Source organism: Anneissia japonica, unplaced genomic scaffold (genome assembly GCF_011630105.1).
Source record: "Anneissia japonica isolate Jap-2015-1 unplaced genomic scaffold, ASM1163010v1 scaffold287829_len2072220_cov186, whole genome shotgun sequence".
NCBI classification, from domain to species: Eukaryota; Metazoa; Echinodermata; class Crinoidea; order Comatulida; family Comatulidae; genus Anneissia; species Anneissia japonica.
Genome location: NW_022716075.1, coordinates 806,045 through 830,082, shown reverse-complemented (window position 1 = coordinate 830,082; position 24,038 = coordinate 806,045). Strand labels below are relative to the sequence as shown.

The following is a 24,038-nucleotide window of genomic DNA, read 5'->3' as shown; positions in this document are numbered from 1 at the left end:
CTATACAGCAGGTAAATTAAAGAGTATTGTTTTAATTTTCGGAACATGTTTCTGTTAAAGCATGGTGTGATTATGGTGAATAACCGAAAGTGACTATGGTCAGAAATTTAAATTAGATAGATAGCGTGAGGATGACTTGGCGAACTTGTTTGTTAAGGTATGTATTCTCCCATTTTATGTGTAGGAATTTCATTGCCAGTTGAAACTCTGTGTTGGCCGTGTCGATGATTTGAAAACAGGCTTTATAACATCTTTTACCATATTCAAGATTGTTTTCGAAATGTTGGAAAACTTTAAATTTTTTATCCCTTGTTAGGTGCTCTTGTTTGGATTGGCGAGTAGTTTCGCGCCATCCGGGTTGCACTACATGCATCACATTTAAATTGATATACAATCATAGGGCGTTGAGTCTTAAGAATGAGATCTTACGTTTACCAAATTTTAATAAGTCAAAAATGATTTTGATTTTCAAATCTTTACAGTATTTCTTAGTGATGTCGTTGATACGTTTGTTTGTGACTGGGAGAATTGTCCAACATACGACAATTTGAAACAACAGATATTTTCTTGTTTATTATTACTTTTATTATGTAGGCCTATGTCAGGCTGTTGTTGAGGTAATTGCTGATTTGATTTTTTGGATAATACGTTTAAAGGCGCATTCCCGGCAAAAGTTCTTAAGAAAAATTTGATTTTTATATAAAAATTTATAAATATAATATGGAATTGCTAGTTTAACTGAATTTAGACATTCCTAAACTGAAAAAAAATAAAATAAAATAAGACTACTAAAATTAGGTTGTATTATAAGAAATAATAAAGAGGGCCGTCATAATATTTTCCGTTACTAGTTACTAGTGGGGGGGGGGGGGGGCTCGCTGCCAAAATAGTTTTTTGGTAGTTGCGTCCCCGGTGACATCGTGAAGGCATGGTGAAGGCTGGTTACGATTTGGTGGCACATCCATTGAGTATTTTCATTCATCTGGCTATGTAAGTCATTGGCGTATCTAGAGATGTCTATGGGGGGGGGGGGCTGATGGGGGGCTCGATGATCAGTTGAGGGTCGCTAATTCGCAAAATAAAGTGGTTTTAGGTGATTTTTAACTCCTTGACTAACTATTTGAAACCAGTGTCAGTATAATATTAGATAAGCATGTGGTTAACATAAGCAAGAATTAGTCCAATAAAACTTTTTAACATCTTGATTCCTTTCGACGAAAATTGACCCTACCGGCGTCACCACGGCGTCCCCACCGATCGATCTAACGTGACGTTGCAACGTAACAACATAACAACGCGTTGTTATGTAGGTGTTACGGTATATATTATTGAGAATGGTAATATCACCGAAAAAAAATAGATAAAATAACAGTTGAATGACCGACAAAGACAACTGAAGACAATAGTTCGTCATTTAGAAGTTATTTAGTATAACTTTATCCGGAAAATTAATCTCAAAATCGAGTTGCCGCCCCCGGCGTTTTCAGTGACGTCGTATGATTTGTGTGTGATTTTTACCAATTAACCCCAAAGTAAAAAATAGTTGAGCCATGTAGTACCTTGCAAATCAACCCAGAAACCCGGTAGTTTGTTGTTTGTTTATTGGTAGCGTCCCTTCGCTGCCGAAAATAGTTTTTTGGCGGTTACGTCCCCGGTGACACCGTGAGGGCATGGTGAAAGCTGGTTATGATTTGGTGGCACATCGATTGAGTATTTTAATTCATCTGGCTACGTAAGTCATTGGCGTATCTAGATGTCTTGAAATGGGTTGGTGACTGATGGGGGGGGGGGGAATGTTCGATGATCAGTTGAGGGCCGCTAATTCGAAAATAAGGAGATTTATGTGATTTTTAACTACTTGACCGTGGTTTGAAACCAATGTCAGTATAATCTTAGGTAAACATGTGGTTAACATAAGCAAAAATTTAGTCCAATGAAACTGTTTATCATCTTGATAAGGCCTACCTTCCGACGAAAATTATGTGAAATTGTTACATCTTTATTTAACGCTGTGCATTCATAATTTCACCATATTGCACTTTTACGTGAAATTGTAGCATCTTTATTGATTGATGTTGATTATTGATGTGAAATTGTATAGCATCGCATATTGATAAGTGAAGTCATATTGCATACTTATATTTGAAATAGTATCTTTATTTAAACGCTGTGCATTCATACTTTTTTCTTCATAATAATAATGATGACTTTTGGTGTGAAATTGTAGACCTTTATATGAAGTTGCAGTAACACTTTTGTGAAATTTCTGTAAGCAATGCTGTTGACACAATGCATTCATATTTTCAACGGTGCATACGGTAATCTGAGAAATACTCAATATTTTTAATAGTACCTTTTCGGATTACAACTATATTGTCATAAGTGTTTTTATATATTACTGTATGTATTTGCTGCGCACACTTAATACGTTTTATTGTCAATTTACTATGACGTCGCGTCACGTGACATTATTTCTTTTTTTGCAGTAGGTGGGTTCCTTTCCTGGTCAATATGAGAATACGGTTAGCTCTTGTGTTCTGTCCGGCTTTTAAAAAATGGATGAGCCTTTTAGCGATAAAAACATCACGACAAACGAATTTAGAATTCGTCTTATATTTCTTTTAACTGTCTATATACCATTGGACTTGGTGATCATCTTCGGCAACGCGTTTGTTCTTTTAGTCATTCACCGAACGCCAAGTTTAAATGAACAGCAGTTTACTTTACTCACTAGCTTAGCGCTGGCGGACTTACTTACTGGCATAATCGGCGTCCCTGTCGCTATGTGGTGGTGTGTCACGAGGAGATCCTTATCCACCTACCTACATAATATCGATAATGACTGTGCGTTACAATACATTCCTATGGAAATTTTAGTTTCTACGTCGTTTCTACACCTTGTATTCATTACTACAGACAGGTACCTTTCTATATTGAAACCGTTAAGATATGGACAATTTGTTACTCAAAGTCGCGTCTACGGTGCCATCGCTTTCTCTTGGATTATAGGCTGTGGGTTTGGCAGCGTCAGGTTGTTCTGGAAAAGAGAAGGATTTAAGGAAATATTAATTTGCCACGGGAAGAACGAACAAGGTTTGGCAGTCCAACGTTACATGGCTTTTATCTTCATTCCCACAGCTGTGATGTCATTCATTATAATGTACTTCCGTATTTTTATGGAAGCAAGAAAACACAGACGCACCATAACTGCTCAAAATACAGTCGGCACACAAACAAATGTTCTTAAGAAATTTAAAGCGGCTAAAACAAGCGCTTTGATCGTCTGCTTATTCGGTATTGCCTATGTACCTTATTTGATCAAAGTTATATTCTTTCTATTTGGGTTTCAAGAAAGCGATTTATACTGGTGCGATTTGATGTCGGAGGCGTTGTTGGTTATGAGTTCAGCCGTCAATCCGTTCATCTACGTGTTCCGTCACAGGCAATTCTCATCCGCTCTACGTCGTGTTCACTGCGGACGATAATATGGTCTGTGTTCTTAGTTAATTACGTAAAATTGGTATTATTCTTTAAAAATTGTATAAATTAATGTTAATATTTTAGTATTTTTTGTGAGTTTTGGTTTTCGGATGCAGCACTTTGGGAGACTTCTTAAATATTGATTTAGTTCGATTTTTTGGAATCCTTTCTCTCACTGCATATCTACAAAGCGATTAGAAATAATGCTACCGTTCTATTGAACATGGTTAGGCACGATTTCATGTGCGCAAATAATTGATGACAATTCCTGTGAATTAATTGCGGGTCATTAGGACCTTAGTGGAGTAATGTCCCTACCCCGGGATGCATAGTTTGATTAAGTTGGGGTATGCGAATCATTAAGACCTTAGCGGTGTGACATCCCTACCCCATAATGCATAGTTATTAATAATATTATGCTCTATAGACAGTGTTTTCAATCTGTCACCTTTTGTTATGTCTTTTTTTGTATAGTATAATGTGTAGTATTAAAGAAATTGAATTGAATTGAATTAATTAATCGCTTCTAATTCTTTTTTTATGAATATTTTCATGACTTTTTTTAATATTTTAGAGTATAAGTTTACAATGTAGGAAATAATAAATTATTTACGTTGTTAATAATTATAAAAGGCTTGGACCCTGGACGTCAATATACATAGGCCTACAAGAAATACGAATAAACCTGATAGAGATTCGATTGTTAAATAAATACATTATACTGCTGGTGGCGGATTTACGGGGAAGCCCAGCTCCCACCCCCTAAATATTTCAAAAATTTAATAAAAATATAAAAAAAAAAAAATTCTACTAAAATTTAAGTCTAAAGGCCTGTTCAATACTTCAATGATAACGATAACGATAAAAAAAAAAGCTAAAAAGCAATTGTTCATATAGAAAATAAAAGAAATAAGAGAAGATTTTACACTAAAACGATTCGATAACGATTTATCAGTTATGCGATAACAACATATTTTGACAAATCAAATCAGATGACGTCATAATCATGGAAAAACATTAAAATCGTAGTAGCAGCAACGATTTTATCGTTTTTCCATGATTATGACGTCATCTGATTTGATTTGTTAAAATATTTTGTTATCGTATACACGATAAATCGTTATCGAACCGTCCTAGTGTAAAAACTTCTCTTATTTCTTTTGTTTTTTATATGAACAATCGCTTTTTAGATTTTTTATCGTTATCTTTATCGTTGAAGTATAAACAGGCCTTAAGAGTGCCATTTCCTGCCGTCCAGAGGTGACATAATCACACATTTTCTTACCTCAGATCCCAACCATGGTGGGTGGTGTGGGTGGGTGTGCTAAGGTAGATAGACCGTCCATCTGTGAAAGTCCTTCTCTGCTCCCCCCCCCCCCACCCCACAATTTCAAGTTCCTTGATCCGCCACTGTAAACTTTGATACCTTATCAATATTTTCAGCACATAAGAGACAGCTGTAACACATTGGAGGCCACCAGGGTACTGTTCCTCGATCACGCTGGGGCCCCAACTAATGGACCCTGGCAGCGAAGATGTCCCGGGGCCCGCGGCCACTCTCGGCGGCCCTGCTATGGGGTCTGAGTGGCGATGCCTACGGTAAGCTTGCTCGTGTAACGCGTCTAAAACTTCGACAGTGGAACCATTCCTATCATGCGACACCTATTTCCACCCTCCTGTCAGAGTGTTATAGGCCTACTCCTACCCTAGTTTGGCTTTACCCACCAGAACCGAAAGTTAAGCCCGTTTGCCCCTAGTCGAATTTATTCGCGCGAATTGAAAGCGCCGGTTCTCTTCCTGAGCTCTGATTATTAGTGCATTTTATCGCTTCGCAAAAACCGTGCTTATTTCGCTGAAGCGAAGAACTCCAATAGAAATTTGAATGTGTAGGCGCATGAACCGACGCTTTCAATTATGCTTGATTTTACTTTCTCGATACAAGGTGGCAATTTAATAGGTCCATGGTGTGGCTGACGGTCATATGTACAGTATATTTTTGCTTTAAAAAACAACAAAAAAGACAATCCCAGATTTTCGAGATTTTAAGTCGGCCTAGTCTAGAATGCTCTTTTGGCGTTCCATAGGCTAAACTCCCCCTCGAGTCAGAAAGAGCCAGCGAAATTTGAAATGTTGCTACAACGATTGACACTGATGTTTGAAAGCTTGGTCTTCTGCTTATAAACGTTAAAATGCGTAAGTATAAAGGATTACAATATACGTATTATAAGGTTACCAATTCATTAGTGGGTTAGGACTGGGAGCTGAACAATGTAAACTATTTGACAGCTCCTCGGGTTAGGCCAAAGCTAGCCTAGGCCTAGGTTATTGATTGTCAAAAAGTTGTGTTTTTACTAGACTAGCCTAGGGCCGGTGGCCTAGGCTAGGAGGAGGCTAGCTAGGCCGTAGGTTAGACCTTGGCTGCCCCTCATAATCATATGAATGGGTGGTCCAGGGAGAACAAGCCCTCAAAGGACAAAAATGTTGATGACCCGGAGGGATTATCTACCTGTCGATCATGCCATGTGATGTATGTTTATATTTGTGAATGTAATTACTAAATGAATAATAAGGCCACGAGAATGAAAGTTGTAGGTTTGCGTCCGAAAAATTTTGAAAACACATGAGGCATTTTTTCATTTTCATTATTCATTAGTTTTTTTTATAAATGCTGTCCACAAGCCGTGGCATTGGTAATTTGACATTTATTCCCAAGAAACAATGCTTACAGTCATAAATGTACACTAGCCTATAAAACAGATCCTTTTCTACATTTAAGACCTCTTTAAACATACGAGATTTCCTATTGGTCAGAAAGATTGATTTGACCCGTAAATGACCTCAGCAGTGATCGGCGATCGTGGTGCGATGTGGCCAGGCCTGCCTTCGTTCGGTGTTCGCGATGAGTGATCAGTGATGAATAGATCGTTTTTCTGTCTGTTTACCACTTAGAAAGTCCGTTTTTTTTAAACGAAGTATATTTTTTTTCAAAATAATGAAAATTTTCATGCGGTAGCTTTTTAGGCATGCGGGCGGTGGACGCAAACCTACAACTTTCATTCCCGTGGCCTAATGATATATTTTATATTGTCGTGGTTATTATTGAACCAACACCAACTGCCCAACGTTAGAATAGAATTCCGATTCACTGGTTGCGTATGTGCAATAAACGCAGAGTGAGAACCAAAGATCTTTGAACCATCCCCCCATCAGGACAAATGCCATTATTTTCGCCCGCGATGTACAATATTAAATATAACATCCAGAAAATCGGGAAATTAAGTGTACGAATTAGGAATATCTTTTTCACACTGTGGTAGACATATTTGATCGATGACAAACAATGCCAGGCGCGTACGGAGAAAAATCTATTGGGGGGGTCGAAACGAAAGCGCATGGCGTAAGCTGAACTTGGAGCGATTTAGCGAAGCTTTCAGAATTCGCGGGGTGTGTTATTTTTTAGTGAAGCGAGCAACTAGGCTGTGGCTAGGGGGCCGCAAAAGGGGAAAAATTAACGTTTTTACATTCTAGTGCATTAAGTTCAATACCAAGTCTGACAAAATGGGCCTAATTGTAAACATAGTTTTTGGGCAACACCAGACTATATTCACTCAATATACCACCAGCCTATTGGATTGCGGAACTCCTGATACGGGCCTGTGAGCATTTCATATTAAAGAATTTTGTAAAAAATGGGGTTTTTTTTCTTTTTCATGGGATCGTCCCACTTTTATTTTATTTTTAAAATAAAGTTATAAATGTATATAATACAGTACTGTATTGAAAAAATAAACAATGATATAGGGAACATATAATTGCTTAAAGTAACATTTTGTATGCATTTATTTCTTAACGTTTCCTTTCAATTTTATATTTTAATATATTTCTTTAACTTAGTTTTTCTTTATCATTTCCTTTCAATTTTATATTTTAATATATTTCTTTAACTTAACCACATAACACAACTCTACTGGCGCACGGGCTTCGAGATATCAAGTTGATTAAAAATGTACAACTTTATATGGATTGTTTAAAAAAAAAGACAAAAAATTAGAATATTAAAAAGAAGGGCCACCAAACATTTTTTAGGCGAAGGATGATTTATTTTGATATTAACTACCTTCATGTTAGGCGCAGTTTAATTATGCTAGATTTTTTTTTTAAATCATATTTAAAGGGCACTTTCTTTAAAAGGGGGGGTCGACCGCACCCATCGACCCCCCCCCCCACGGTACGCCCCTGAATGCTGAGCAGTGAAGCGTAACCAATAGAAATAACATACTGTAGCGTTTCGGCCATATATTCAGAGGTCATGTTATTTACTCAAAAAATCGTATATCTTTAACTGAGGGTTGTGTCTTTTTTTTTTTTTTTTTTTAAATGTTTGCAAAGGATATATCTACGTACTGTATGAACAAAACAAAATTGAAAATTTGTTTAGTCTGTCAAAACTTAACTAGAAAATAGAAAACCAATTTTGTACAGTGCATGTTGCTATTATTTCAATTAAGTTTTGACAGACGAAACAAATTAAAATTTTTTTGTTACTCATACAGTACTTCTATATATATTCTTTGCGAACATTTTAAAGAAAAAACTATGTCGATACGACCATCCGTTAAGGAGTTATAATTCTTTATTAAGTAGCATGACCTCCGAAAATATGGTCGAAAGGCTATGTTATTTCTATTGGTTACGCTTCGCTGCTCAGCACTGTTCGTCATTGATCGAAGATGTCTACCGCAGCGTGAAAAAGGCCTATTTAAGAGCTGTAATGTTACTACTATTATTATCATTGTTATTATTATTATTATTATTAATATTACTACTATTAGTAATATTAATGTTAATATTATTATTAATATTATTATTATTAATACTAGCCTAGGGCTGGTCAGCATGCCTAGTAGGTCATGTCATAGTAGTTTATGGTTTAAAAAAAAGTTAAAAATAACCAAACAAATTCACACCTAATACCACTCGCTGGTTTTAGACTAGCAGTGATACATGTGTAGCCTAGGCTATTGCTCATGTGCAATAATAATGATAATAACAATATATTACAGCACTTAACGTCAACGGGGCCTCTAAGCACTTCACATTATTACCCCAGTTATTAGAGTAAACGGCTATGGAACACAAACTCAAGCTCCCTGGGGGAGTATTCCATAACGTTGCAGCAGCTACATCAGCGCATTTTGGCATTTAACCCTACCAGGTACCCATTTATACTCCTGGGTGGAGAGATGCAAATTTGCTAATAAAATGCCTTGCTCAAGGACACAAAGGGATTGAAACCCTGACCTCAATGTTGGGAAACCAAACCGTTCAAACTGCGTTAAACCACTTCCACATGGTTGTCAGACCCAAAATACTGCAAAAACACAGCAATAGTGTGCTGGACTTCTAACTTCTACTACAAGACTAGGCTAGGCTCTAGCCTCTAGTGGGGTTTAACATGTTTGATAGGGGATCAAAGCCAAGATGCTGCCTAGAGCCTGGTCAGGGTCCTTGAATAATAATCCCTGGTACATGGTTCAGAGTTTTTATGGCTTAGTATGGCCCCAATTATGCTTTAGACCACAATATTAGGGATTGGCATTCAAAGTAGCATTATTTGGATAAGCAAATTAAAATTTTTGGTCCGACAACCGCGTCAGACGTTGAATGGGAGTCCAGGCCTGTCTGGCGGGGGAAAATACCCCCGCTGGCGCCACCACTGTTCCTTTCTCTCTCCAATTCATTACCACTACACTAACTTAATCACAAGCTAGAGAAGACAGTTGGTAAATCAAGTTTTATCAATTATCCTTTGATCTGGAGTGTGAAACATACAAATTTTGCTCTCAACGAAGATCTTGTCGGAATGGTATTATACAATACATTGCTGTCAACAAACGTATCTACATCGGATGAAAAAAGGTTGCAGTTGGTTTGTAATAAAGTACATACCATATTTTTATTTCTTAACCATTTTAAATATTCAATAATTGTAATTTCAGACATGCATGGTACTTAGATATGGTATGAATGAAGAAGATGACTGGACCCAGAGAGATGAAGAATTTGTCAAGGAAATCCTATGGTTCAAAGGTACACAAATTGACATCAAGTTTTGTGTACACTTTTTGAGAAGTTTATCTTATGAAACAAAATTTAATAACGTGTCTTTTCATGTTTTCTTGAAGTTGGAAAAAAATACTGTTTTTATTCGAATAAACACCCTGAGGCATTTACTGTTGAGAATGGTTTTTGAGGGGGAGTTTTTTTTGTGATGTGATGCATTTATTAAAAATGAGGCTCTGGAGGAAGTGTTTATTCAAAGCGGGGTGTTTTTTTGAATAAATACGTACTCCATTTTGCTCTCAAAATCTTCTCTGGTAATCTACTGGTAGCCGTATGTCTGGCATAAATCATACCACTATGTTATGACACCCTTCAGGTTTTGTAAGCACAGTACTGTTTGTAGTAAAATGAGTTCAGTTATTTGTACAGGTATCTATATTTCCCATTGATTTAAATACTATTCGTTTTTTCATATTACCGTAATTTGTCTGTTTTTTCAGGTACTGTATTTGTATGTTTCCCATTAGCTTAAATGCCATTCATTTTTTCATATTATTATCTTGAATGGGATTACCATTCATTGTGCTTGTTAATACAGTAGTTTGTGTACTGTCCCATTTACATAAAATTTTAATTGAATTTTTTGTTTTATTTTGATCCTAAAAATCTTTCATTGAGTCTGAAGCTTCTATCCTAGCTTACAGGGTTTGAGATGACCTCAAACAATAATTTGGCAACTTGACTGTAATTTGGTATGGAAATAATTAACCAAATAGAGATATGATTAGCCAAACCAAGAGAATATTTAAGCAATGATAATTTAATTCCACTAGATTTTTGGCTAATTTTGAATGAAAATATTTAGCAAAATTAAGCTTTTATTTGGATTTGGATGAAAATTGTTTCTTGATGTAAACAGATGTGTATGATTATTTTAAATTATGTGTTTTTTTATTTTTTCAGCCAAGTAAGGAATCCCTCATTTCAAGAGGTTTATTGGTTGAGAAACCATCTCAGAACAAAAGGTAAGCATCAGCTTAAAGCATGCTATTTGCAGTATATAGAGACTCCAGCATTTTGAGCTAGGAAAATGTGACCCCCCTCTGGCAAAACCAGCTCTTTGTAGGAAAAATTCAAGATTGATATTTTTAGATTCTACATGAATTCTTCAATGTTTCTTTGAAGGAAATCGTTTGAGCATTAGCAAAGTTATAAATGTTTAATTCATTGTTTATCAGCCATGTAGGTTTTGAGAAAACAGCTTCCAAAACACTCCAGTAGCTTCTCATTAAGGTTTATATATTAAAAATAATTTTAGTATACTTTTCAGCAGTTATATTTAGTGACTGAAAATTTGCAGAAATGTTCTTCAATATCTCTTTTTCTAAAATGCAGAACCAAAAAAATGTTCCAAATACTGAACGTTTTGGGTGCTTGTGCAAAATTAGAAATTTGCGACAAATAGTGGGTTTTGCCAAAGCCGGTCACAAATAATACATTATTAACCCCCTACAGTAGCCATGTTTTTTTTTTTTTTGGTAGAGATGTTGCGGCCCAGCCATCAACATCTGGTTATTCTTTATATTCCACTGACTCGGAGGATCCTCTTCCAGTGACAAACAGAGGACTTGACCGATGTGCTGCACTTCTTGCGAATATTCTTGAAGGTAGCAATACTGTTCCTCATACGGGAGTAATGCGATTTAAAGTCCCAATTAACGTTATATATCAAATGTATTTGCAGTATGTATTTGTGTATGTTTTTTTTTTAGATATTAAATTGATGTCATTTTACATTCCAATTACTTGAAAGCAACTTTTATCATTAAAATATGTTTTCCTCTGTTTCAATATTGTTAATATAAATTGATGTAGAATATTGTTCCTAAAAATTCAATTATAAATACTAGTATGTTTTTTATTTTCCATGTTTTTTTGTAAATTTTTGTTTAAGGAGAAACACCAAATAATCAACTTAAATATAGTGCACCCAGCATGACAGATCACAAAAGAAATTTGACCAAGCATAAACCAATGAAAGCAAAACATGGAAAGGTAGAGAAGGGAAGACAAAAAGTTACGGTGAAAAAAGGTATTTAATTTTTCATTACTTTTATGAATGCAGTAGTTTTTTTGACACAGTAGTAGTTCTATTCTATAAAAAAAAAAATTAAAATGAGTTACATGATCCTATGTTATAGGTATAAAGGTGAAAGTTGATCCAATCAAAAAGAAAGAGAATCGTTCCAGTCAAAAAATGGCATCACAGGGAGTTACAGCATTTCATCAGCGACTGGTGACATCAACTCCCTCCAAGAAAATGCTCCCTCCAGAAACACTTCTAAGCCGTGATAATCAGAATCACCAGAACCCTGCAAAGAAATCCGTCCCCTATACCCAGCCAAAACCATATCAACAGGTAGTAAAACAGTCTGCGAAAGAAATGAAGAGAAATGTGTGCATGCGAGGTAAATATTCAACAAAACAGAAAAAGTCACCTCAGCAAAAACTCTCCCAAAGTTTTTCTGAGACGGATGAAGAAACTGATTATGAACAGGAGGGGGATGTCACACCCACTAACCAGGGGACGGCTGATGCTGAGGTTCCTGCTTGTCAGTCACCTGTTGTTGCAAGGGTTAGTGAATCTGAAGCGATCTCAGGGGGAGATGAGATTCTAAGCAAACAATGTGTCAATCAACTAAGGACAGCCAAGTACCTAATGGGTGAATTGCAGGCACTACTTCAAGCTAACTGTAAGTTGTTTCTTCATAAATCCAGGCACCCACTTCCCCCAACGGTAGTCGACCGCAAAAATATCGAGCTTTCGAAATGGGCGACGCGGAGAGCTGCGACAGGGAATTCGGTCAACCATGAACGTCATACTATGCACTTCCCATCTCAACATCAAAGCTGTTTCGATTTACAGGATGACGCGTGATCATTTATGCAGGCGCCCCCAGCGAGCGCGTATTTATAAAACTTGCATTACCGTAGTCAACACAATGCCAAAACGACTTCCCCGTGTATTCGCATGCGCAGTACGGTTTTACACTTCACTGCCTGTCGTAGAACGCCGCATCGTCCAAATTGAAAGCTGCTTATTTATATGCAGAATTCCACATCACCATGTGCGCGCAGACCGCCACCAACATTTAGCAGATGGCGTTGCCCAGTGCTCATGGGAAGTGGAGTTGGATTAGACAGCTGACGGTCGTACAACGCATTGAGTTGCCTGGCTTATATTTATGTAAATGCCACTAGTGTATTTTGTCAGCTCTAGATTAGTATTATAATTAAAAGTAAATTAGTCAGTACCAGCAAGGTTATATCAATTTATCATATATTTATTTCTTATTCTTGACATTTTTATATTATAAATATTCTGACCATGATCAGATCTGTTGTATAAAAATATTATTAATATTATTTTGTTAATTCTTAACTTTAGGTGACGTTGAAACACAGCGGTTGTTGAATGAGATGGACCAAACGCTGAACACGATTCCTCATCATACCACCCATGCTCAAGCATTGCCCACTGACATTGAACTTGCCCTCCAACCACTGCGAAATGAAAACAGTCACCTTCGGCGGAAATTACGAATATCTAACCAAAAAATGCGTGATGTGGAAAGCCAGCTAAAAGAGCATGATAATCCAAGTTTTGAGTGTGAGTACTGTACATAGAACATGAATAATACCCCTTTTCACTGCAAGCAAAACTTTGGGTTGTGTCCAGATTTTTTTTGCAGAGTATTACACTGCAAAGCAAAACTTTGGACACGACCCATGATTTTCTAATACACGAACTAAAAACTTCAGATCAGTAGTAAGTGTAAATGGCGAAAACTACAACTTGGGCTACCAAACATTTCAGGTTTTGATGTGTGGGGTGCATATAGTATTGGACAACACAATTACACACCTGTGTAAAAAAATAAATAAATCCTTGAGGAGCCACAGGGCTCATAATGCTGGAACCAGTTTAATGTAGCATGAAGCTAGTCCACTCCAGGTTACACCCAGTAACTTGCTGGTACCCATTGATACAGGTTGGTAGACTGAAGTAATGTAGATAAAGTGCCTTGCTCAAGGACACAATCGAAATGCACAGTGAAGGATTCAAACTCTAACCTCGGTTGGGAAACCAAACCATTTTTAATGCGCTAAACTGCTTCCGATTTCAATTCTGTGTTGTAGGCCTTACCTTGATATCTGGACAAAAATATGTAAATACTTTTTTCTTGTGGCAGCATTAAGTGCTTGATAACTGTCAATTATTTTTTAACCTTATAAAATCATCTTTTTTTTAAAATTATTGCTGCTCTTTTCTCGTTAGTATTGAGTTCAAAAGCTTTGGTGGAGGTTCTACAACTCAAACTCAAAGATGAGCAGAAAGTCACAGAAAAATTGAAGAAAGAAAACGAAATCATGAAAAAAGAAAAATGCAAATCTGTGAAAGAAAATTTGTCCACTGATGAAAATCAGGTAGGAATACCATACTGGTATCACTGCTAAGTAAATAAAGTAAAACCAGTTGGGGCTTGCCATGCCAAAATAAGCATCAGTGACTGAAATAAGAATAATAATAATAATACTAATAATTAATTCATATTCTCCACATTATAAGCTTTAAAATGATACATCATTTACTGCACTTATTACCAAAGTTACGAGTAAAAGTATTATGGTTTCTCTGTACTAAAGTATACAATACTGGCACATTCTTATGCTAACTACTCAGTTGAACATTTATCGAAAGTATGCTGGTTTTGGGATGGCAAACCTCAATCAAATTTTGGCTAAGCCGCATGGGATGCTGTACAGTGCTCCCACTAGTGGTTAATCATGCAGTACACCGGGAATCATTCTCTGCTCTCTTTCTAAGCCTGCACTCAAGTACTTTCTTTGCCTGCACCCAAGTACTTTCTATAAGATGTATACAGGACCAACGAATTAAGTACCTCTTCTATCTACCTGTCTGCAAATGAGTACAAGCCTCTCTGATGTGAGAATCATCATACTTGACAAGGCAATGACCAGCTTGTACTGTACAGTAACATCCTTCTCCCTTAAGAGTCATTTTGTGTCTGAGTTGTAACCCCCCCCCCCCTGCTCATCTTGCCCCCCCTGCTCATCTTGAAAAAAATGTGCTGGTTTCTTTTAGGTGCACATGAGACAATTGTGTACACTGGCCTACAGTTTATCTTCGGCAAAACTTGTCCTACCACCAGAACCATAGGCGAACGTGCACTCAAACCAGTACCAATATTATGGCTGTCGTCTATTATGTCCAGAATCATATGTTTTATATATAGTTTTTTATTTTCTTTTAGTTCATAATTACTTTTTTTATTTACCACAGTAATAAGCTTACATTGCTACTGATGTGTATTTTAATGGAAAGTGTTTGTATTTCTATTTCAGATACAGCATGATGTTTTAGAGCAGGAGTGTGAAGCATTGGCAAAACAATTAGGTCAAAATAAAATTGACCTTCAGTGCATACAGCTTCAATTGCAAGCAAAGCAAAAAGAAATTAATATTAAAGAGTTGTGCCTTAATCAGAAGGACGAAGAAATTAAACGAATGAAAGAAATAAATGAGTAAGTCAATAAATCACTGTACATTCTTTAAACACAACAATCGGCAAGAATATTAGTAATAATGATACTAGTTATCGTTGTGTGGTTCTGTATATTGACTTGCATGAGAGGATTAGAGTCAAATTATATATTGTGTAGACAATTTTATCTTCTTTATATATGGAACCAAATGGGAAGAGAAAGAGAAATTGATATAGCTCTGAGCTATGGTATATCAATTCCAAGAGAATGAACAATAACACATTGACTCCGTCAACTACCTGGTTGAATAACTTTAAAGCTAGGTTACAGAGGGAAAAAAAGTGATATGTTGTACATCTGATTATTGTAAGACACAAGCCACCACAACCACCACCACCACCACCTTTTTTCCCCAGTTCCAAGTATTCCAAAATCTGTGTTTCATTAACCGTTACTGAGTTTTTCGTCAAGCATCATTTTTGTGTCTTAGCAAAATCTGTTTTACAACATTTCAAAAAATGTTTTTCACCCAGAGCCCCATTTCAGTTTTCTTCCCATAAAGTTGACCATACTGTAGGTTAGGGCTGTATTGTACCTGTTGGTACCGGTGTGTTTTTTCATGAAATTATGGTGGTGCTGGTAGTAGAGATAATGATTAAAGATAAGATGTACTTTATTGTCATAAACACATTATGGTATTTTGTTAGTAATATTAATTATAATTACACTAGTAATATATATAATATTTAAAATGATATAATAAGTGTTTTCAAGTTTTTGTGGTGAATGAGATATCTGCAGCTCTTAGTTTGAAATTTTGGAATGACTTTACGATTCAGATGCAGTATAATGATTACAGTATGTAAAAATCATCTTTTAAACAATGCTTAATGCAGAATTCATTCTGATTTGATTTTAGTATCAGATTAGACAATAAACAATATATTTTTACATTATAGCAAAAAGTTATTTAAAGTTCTTGTTTGCAATTGCTTTCTTCCATTAACTGTTGTATAAGTATTATAATGGGATTAATTATTCTGTCAATTTTAAACAGGAGTTTACAGCAAACCATATCCTCCCTGTTAGTAGAACTAAAGAACCATTCAGGAAAGCAGCAATCAGCCCACCTTACGGCCTGGACACAAGATACAGAGGGCGCTACATGTAGATACACATCAGATTGGGTGAACTCACAACATCCATTAAGCAAGATGGTGAAAGACAAATCTGATGTAGGCGAAACAGAGAGAAATTCAAGAACTGAACGTTTTTTCACTGATAAGAGAGGGAGGGACGATAATTTAGACAAATATAAAGAGGCATTGAATAATTTCCCAAACTATGAATCAGACTCTCATATATCTATACCCAATTTTCAGGATGAATCAGTATTTAAAGAGACACATCATTGTGGTATTCAGCCTGGTGGTATTCCTGATGATATTCAGGACTATGAGGCCAATAGAATACCTGGACCTAAACAACTTTCACATGACAATGTATCACACGATCTACATGAGCATTTATTACATGGTCATTCATTACATGGTATACATGACCATGTGTTGTATAGAGACCATTTGTCTCATGATTTCTTGGACCATGCGTCTCAAAATTTACATGAACGTATTATGCAAAAAGGACCAGAAAACATGTTGCATAAATCTGATGATGCTTTTCTCAGAAGTGGAAAATATATTGTAGAATCTCATCGACCAAAGATGTTGCCTACTTTACTAAAGACTGATACTTTAGAAAACATGATGCTTAGTACCAAAAATGCTGTTGATAGTACACCGTCAGAAACTACGGTGTCGTCGGTTACCTCAAGAGATGAATACATTTTCCAGGAAGGTCTGAATAAGTTAGATCAAGACATAGAGACACTACAGCAGAACCTTATACACATGGGCATATCGTTGAAGTATAACACATTTCCAAAACATTGATAATTAAAGGGATTTCAATAATTTTTCAATGGGTCTATATAGTGTTTATTTGATTTCTGTCTGGGATGACCTGCTTTGCCCTTAAAGCCAAGCTCCGCAGGAAATAGTAAATTTGATATGTTAAATACAACTGGTTTTTCGAAGACACAAGAAAGGTGTTTGATGAAAAACTCTGTAACAGTTAAGTAAATATTCAGAAATCTGTTCCATTAAGCCTTCCTAAGTTTTTTTCGTCAGACACCCTTTTGTGTCTTATAAAAATCAGTTGTACAACATAATATACCTGGCTTTAAAACTCATCCATTCTGGATTCATTTAAGACCAATTTGAAAAACATATCTCCAAATAACATCCTCCCCACCACCCAATCTTTTTCTCAAGATTTTTTTTCCTCATTTTTTTTGTTTAAAGTAAATTGTTTCTGTTATATCGTTGTTTATTAAGACGGGCACTCCCTGCACCCAACGGCCGCTGGCCAATACTTTTTTGTTTAAAATGCAACAACGCATGCGCTACGGATCGTTTTTAATGACGACCCATTCAGACTGCCACTGACAATCAGCAGACGACATCGCGTCGTCTAATGGAGGGAGGGGAGTTGGCTGCGCATTTTTTGCCTCGCAAAAAAGAAATAGTTCAAACTAACAATTTAGCTTAAGCGAAAACTCTGATAGAAATGTGAATGCGAATCAACAACGTTTTCGATTTGCGCGAATAAATTCGCCTAGGGGAAAACCGGCATTATGCTACTTTATTAGGTTTTGCTGATTCTTTTGGCACCATCAATCAATCATGAAATTAGTATGACTATTAATATTATCCCGTTTTTTTATATTCTCTGCTCTAGGTGTACTTTCTGTGCGATAGATAATCGGTTTTAAATTAGCGCATTAAAAACATTTTGTTATAATCATTAGTATTATATTTTAATTATTAAGGTGACTATCTATACACTGTACTTTCTGCATCATCAATCATTTATTTGAAATTGGTGCATTACAAACATTTGATTATAATTGCTGTATTCCATTATTCAATTTAGATAATCAAGATTTAAGATTCTTTTATTGTCATTATCATAACTAAATGTATTCTGTGCTTTACTTGTACTTTGTGACCCATCGATCATATACTGCCCTTATCACTACAGTAGTGGAATTGTTTTTTATAACATATACTCGGTTATTATTGAGCAAGCGCACTGTGTTTTTTCAGCTCGTTAGCATGTAATACAGTACTATCATAATCAGAAATATTATTCCTTTTACATCCTGTCTTTGAAATCAACTTCCTTCTTGTTTTTTCATTTCCAGAAACCATCAAAAAATTTCTTTCATTGTCGTTTATTGTTTTCTTTTGTTTTTTACTCACCTATTATGTTTCTTATTTTGCGACGACTGAGACCTTTTTTCATCTTTAAGATGCTAACATCAGGCCTGCTATTACAGAATATATCTACTACAATAATAATTGACATTCTAACAGATCCAGAGATGTTCGATCGAGAGACAACACCACCCTAGGGAGTCCTGGGAATTTTTTTTTATATACCCCCGGAAATAACCTCTGAGGCGATTTGACCAGTCAATAATTTCTTTTTTTTTTCCATTGTTTTGTTTTTGTTTTTGTTTGTTTTTTTTTTTTTTTTTTTTTTTTTTTTTTTTTTTTTACTTTTCCCCCTAAATTCCCCCCTGGTAAGCTGTACAGTCCTTGTCCAAGAACCTAAGTCCTGGGGCTCTATCTATTACATTTTTGCAGGACTGTGAGCCATAGTAGGGCTCTTTATCAGTTAGTTCTGTAAAAACAAACTTTAAAAATATCCCCTTAAAACGTCAAAACACTTTGAGTGCTACCCCCTCCCCAGGGAAGTAGGACCCGAGGAATCCCTTGCCACAGGCGTCAAACCTCTTTGTTACACCACTGCAAGCATTGTTACTGGTGTATCTGCCTTTATAATAGATTGGATGGCACCAGCAGGATGATGGGGAGGACACCCATCCCCCACCATTGGACAAGCCTGGACCCCCATCGTCCGAAGCCACGATGAGGTTGTCGGACCAAAATTTGTCTATCCAAATAACGTTATTTTGGTTGCCAATTCCTATTATTTTGGTTGAAAAACAATTTGGGCCATATAAAGTCATAAAAACTCTCCCCGTCAACCTACATGGATTTTTATTCGGGGACTCTGACCGAAACTCTTAGTCGGCCCCTTGGTTTGGACCCCTTGACGGAATCCGTTTCTGCAAATTTCTGGACCCACCACATGTGTGGATTTGATGTATAGCACATTAGCAAGGCCTCCTTATGTGTTTTATAATAGTAAAAAGAAAATACTGTAAACCAAAAACAAACGTAGCCCTAAAAACGGATTTTTCAAACTAAGTGTTTACTTATTTATTCATTTATGTATTTTTTGCACATCCAACATTAGTAGGGTTGATTAGGCATGCCTCTCCAATTATTGGGTGGAAATTCGATAAATTGTACTGTATAAACGATGTTCGCAGGCAAAAGAAATATATTTTTTATTTATCATTTTTTATATTAAAAAATATAGATTTGCAATATACAGTATGGTTGATAATTATTAGGCCCATATAAACCTGCAAGCGCCTGTGAGGGGAATTAGTACTGATTCAATTTGTGTATAAGGCCCCTATATACAAATAATTAACAGGTTTGTATATTTTCGTATATTTTTACCATTTATTGTATCGTTTTTCGTATATTATTTCTTTAACTTAATTGTATTGCAACGTGTACTGTTTTCTTCTTCTTTGGGAAGTATTTTGGTATAAAATTGAAATTGATCTCGAATTGAATAGGATCCTTAATATCTTTTTCCTTTGGTGGAAGTGTTGATTCAATAGAATTTATTGGCTACACCTAAATATCATGCAGTTTAGTCTGCTGGTAGTAGGAAGTGCTTACTCGTGAGACTAGTTAATTGTCAACTAGGCCTATTGATTTTTTGTTTGTGTGTGTGCGTGTGACGTATTCTGGTTTATTACGAAACACAACAGATTTTGATATTTCAGCGATACGCTGAATTTTGTAAAATTTACAGTAAAATGACAAAGTATAGTACACTTCCAATATCAGGCATAAAGCAAGGAAAAAGAATATTAAGAGAGGAGGAAAGTTAATTGTGCCTTTAGAGATAGACGATATTTATTTAGAGATTGACAATCATACAAAGCCGTAGCCAGGTTTTTCAAACAGTGCGGGACAATATCAGAGTGGACCCACTTTTACACGTAAATTCTAATAATATGAACCCATTTTCTTAAAAGTTGACCCATTTTACGCAAAAATATGAAAAATCTGGACCCTTTTTTTAAGCCTTACCAATTTTCGGCTAAATATGAGAAATATGGACCCATTTTTCAAAAGGTGGACTCATTTATGCACAAAACTGCATAATCTAGACCCTTAAAAAAATTCTTTATGGAATCATTATTGTGTGGGACTATTCCAACTTTCCCAATAGCTGGCTACGGCCATTGCAACACAATAACGTTTTTTGGATCGGAAATTAATATTTTTAGTTCAAAGAGGTCCATGCTTGCCCGACAGGGTAAAATGCTCTACCAGATCACCCCTCCCCGCGACTGGCACTGCTATTGGGACTTTAGGTACGGTAAGTATGTCACCTCAATAGGCTGTGAGCAGCCTGATACCTTACGACACTATCACACTAGCGAGGAAATGAAGTTCAAGTCAATGTAAAATAAATCAACTGCAAATATTGATCATACATATTGATTTTTACACTTTTCAACCAGACTGCTGATATTTCTACATACGGCACATTTACGATTTTCAACAAGTAATCATCATCAGATATATTGTAGTTATTATTGATTTAAAATTCAATGTAGGGAAAAATGCTATTCAAATCAATAATTTAATTTTTGGGAAATAACACCTTAAGATCGGTGGCACACACAAAGGTGGTGAATTTAAATTGGCAATCACAATTAAAAAAAAAAAACAAAAAAAAAACGGACTAAGCATACAAAAGCACAATTTTAAAATAAAATATTTTACATGTTTGTGTTATTGCCACAGACCTTATTGTAAACAAGTGATTCTGCGTCATTCGGTGTACGCCCTCTTTCGATGGTTGAGTTGATATGTTTGATTGAACAATTTTGCTTCATCAATTAGTCGAGTGGCACGATCCAGTAAAGATAAGTTGTGAGAATATTTGAATAGAAACCACATCAAACTTTCAAAATGGCTGAAGGGGGAATGAAAATAGTGAAATGCATGTTGTTTTTCTTCAACGCAATATTCTGGGTGAGTAATATTTAATAAGCCTATGGTAGGCCTAGTACAATATTCGTTTGTTAAAAAAAAAAAAAAGTTCGTACTCAAGCAAGGCTTTGTGTCTAAGTGACAACGGTACCCACACTGTGGTAGATACCGCATGTATGTAGGCAGGCCTACACGTCGGATTGACTGATAAAGTGATAACATGGTTGAGTGTGGTGTGTTTTCTGACTGATAGGAAGATAATTTGTAATAATTTGCTCTCTTGTTGACATATTCATAGTAAAATACAGTTTTCAAATGACCAACTGTAAACTTAAAAATGCAAGAACATGATTATGATAATAACGAACTTTGAACTTAAACCCAATTTAAAATTCATTTTTTATTATTGTAAATCATGTTTTCAAACCAGGGAGGTACAAAAATACTTAGGGCTGAAAGGCACTCTCAGACTTAATTTTGAAAATACTTTTCTGTTTTTTCTCAATTTTTTTATGATTTGGAAAAAAAATTAGGGGGGGGGGAGATGGCAGGCCAGCTTCCCCCTCCTCCTTGAATCCACCACTGCTATCATATATTTAATGGAGTTAGGGCTAATCAAACATTTTTACAATTTATTCATTTTCATATCTCAGAATTTAATAGACTCATTCTATACATTGATCTCGCCAGAATGGGGACCACCCAATTGGTAAATTCGTATTTTGCGAAAGAGTGATTGCTTCTCAGATTTTGTTAATTTGAGAGTACTATAATTTTATGAATTTTTCTATAAAAATTCAAGATGCCTTATGTATGATTTTGGCAGTTAATTCTAGGCACACCTATTTCCTGTCTCTCTTGGTACTACAACAATGAATCATGGGACTGCAATAGATAAAAGAACATGTACTGTATTAGACATTTATCTGTACCATCAAAGAGGAGCTCGGGTTAATATGCTTGCCTTCAGATTCTGGAGGGTTCAGGGGTTCAATCCAGGATATTTTTTTACAATAGAAAATACAATCTCCCTCAACTAATGACCCTTCCAATTAAAGACCACTTCCAATTATAGACCACCTCCAGTTAAAGACCATCTTCAATTAAAAACCACTTAATTAAACACTACTTTTCTGTGGTCTCATAGTAAAAATGCCTATTACCTTTATTAGATCGAAGACCATGAAAACCCCAGACCCAGACGTGTTCTTTAATTGGAAGGAGAATGTATTCAACTTCTTAAGCCTTATAAGAGACCTTTTAAACATAACTGAATCCAGTGGCAGAAGGGTAGTCATGCTAGACAGTGCTATATCCTAGTATAAATGATTGATAAAATAAAGTCAATTAAGGAAAAAATTGTATTTTTTAATAACACAAATTACTCTTTATTCTCGGCAATGACAATAACTTATTCCATCAAAAAATTAAAATCTTGGTCGACAAATTTTGCAAATCCTTAGCGAAAAGAGCATGGAAAAAAAGGTGTGATCTTCTTAAAGATTAAATTGACATTGTGTTGTTGTGTTTTATGTCTCTTTTTATTTTTATTTTCCTTTACTTTACTGTATATTTTCTTTAGTTTTGTTAAGATTACTTTTGTATTAGTTAAGATGTTTGACGCACCACCTGTTGAGTGCCACCGATATAAATGGTGTATGTCAATAAATTATTATTATTAACTATTAATTAGAAAATGTCAATATTTTCATCTGGTTTGGGTCCGGTTTCAGCAAGTTTACATTCATTGTGCTTGGTTTATTTTTTATTAAAACAGTTCTACAACCAGGTACATATTTAATGGAGGTAACCAATAATATTTAACATATCACTTACAGTCAACTTTACAAGCCGATTGAACCCTGACTTGGGAAAGTCTACATTCAGGTCAGCCTCATCTTTGTAGGAAATTAGATTGTGTTAGAAACAAAGCCTTTAATCTCATTCTCACCATAAAATATATCAAAGTTTGGCAATTAAAAGTCTAATTTTAAATTTTTTTTTGTGATTAGTGAACAGTGGCGGCACAGCGTCAGAAATCTTGGGTGGGGGCAAGTGAGGGGGGAAATATGCTAGGGGTCGTCTGAGGTGGGTGTGGTTGGGCATTGCTCAAAATGTCTTGAAAAATATGACAATTTAGGGGTTTTAGTCACTAATATTCTATCATTTTAAGATAGATAAGGCCCCATAAAAAATTATTAGTTTATCACCCGCTCCCTCATCACTTTTGGGAAAAATCTGATTTTTTTTTTTTTTTCAATCAACATATATCTTTATTTCAAGCGGTCCTTTTTCCATATTTTTTCACTTGAAAAGCTCAGGGTTTCTTGCAAATATGTTTACTGGTACAACACAAACGTATTTTTTAAATATAAATTTGATTCCATTCTTATGACTTTTTATATATGTGTCTCTAACCATTGATTTACTTGTGATCATTGGTAAAATGGGGGGGGGGCAGGATTAGCAAAAAAAAAAAAAAGAAAAAACCCCCTCCCTCATCAGTTTTTATTCTTTGATAGGGTGATAAACTAATAATTTTTTTTATGGGGCCTAATCTACAAATATGTAGAAAATACATATCATTTTTTTCTCCCGGATGAATAGTGGTTTTTCTTCTTTTTCGAGTGGGAAAACTGGAGGGAGGCAAGAAAATTATTTTGGGGAAAATGCCCCATCTCCCCCCCCCCCCCCCCCCCCCCCCCCCCCCCCC

General features: G+C 35.7%; 3 protein-coding genes across 4 annotated transcripts in view; all 3 read left to right on the top strand.

Annotated features, from left to right (window-relative positions):
• Positions 1–2,555: 2,555 nt before the first annotated feature.
• On the top strand, positions 2,556–3,848 carry LOC117109552 (adenosine receptor A2a-like). Its single transcript, XM_033251922.1, has one exon. The coding sequence runs from the start codon at positions 2,556–2,558 to the stop codon at positions 3,483–3,485; it is 930 nt and encodes a 309-aa protein (XP_033107813.1). The 3' UTR covers positions 3,486–3,848.
• A 1,734-nt stretch (positions 3,849–5,582) lies between these two features.
• LOC117109614 lies at positions 5,583–17,091 on the top strand. The gene is made up of 10 exons (XM_033251996.1): positions 5,583–5,673; positions 9,480–9,570; positions 10,507–10,568; positions 11,086–11,210; positions 11,498–11,635; positions 11,745–12,296; positions 12,992–13,213; positions 13,883–14,031; positions 14,971–15,149; positions 16,168–17,091. Exons 2-10 carry the CDS (start codon positions 9,508–9,510, stop codon positions 17,060–17,062), a joined length of 2,385 nt encoding a protein of 794 aa, XP_033107887.1. The 5' UTR covers positions 5,583–5,673; positions 9,480–9,507; the 3' UTR covers positions 17,063–17,091.
• A 4,119-nt stretch (positions 17,092–21,210) lies between these two features.
• Positions 21,211–24,038, top strand: part of LOC117109580 (CD63 antigen-like) — a 28,273-nt gene continuing 25,445 nt past the window's right edge. For both annotated transcript variants that reach the window (XM_033251949.1, XM_033251948.1), the window contains exon 1: positions 21,211–21,367. In XM_033251949.1, coding sequence (XP_033107840.1) covers positions 21,305–21,367 — 63 coding nt within the window. In that variant the 5' untranslated portion in view covers positions 21,211–21,304. The remainder of the gene's footprint in view (positions 21,368–24,038) is intronic.

Excerpts from the sequence above, each read along its gene's own strand:
- LOC117109552 (XM_033251922.1), top strand. The coding sequence starts at position 2,556 with ATGGATGAGCCTTTTAGCGATAAAAACATCACGACAAACGAATTTAGA.
- LOC117109614 (XM_033251996.1), top strand. The coding sequence starts at position 9,508 with ATGAAGAAGATGACTGGACCCAGAGAGATGAAGAATTTGTCAAGGAAA. Across the intron at positions 11,211-11,497 it reads TCTTGCGAATATTCTTGAAG|GAGAAACACCAAATAATCAA; the intron begins GTAGCAATACTG and ends TTTTTGTTTAAG. Across the intron at positions 13,214-13,882 it reads TGATAATCCAAGTTTTGAGT|TATTGAGTTCAAAAGCTTTG; the intron begins GTGAGTACTGTA and ends TTTTCTCGTTAG.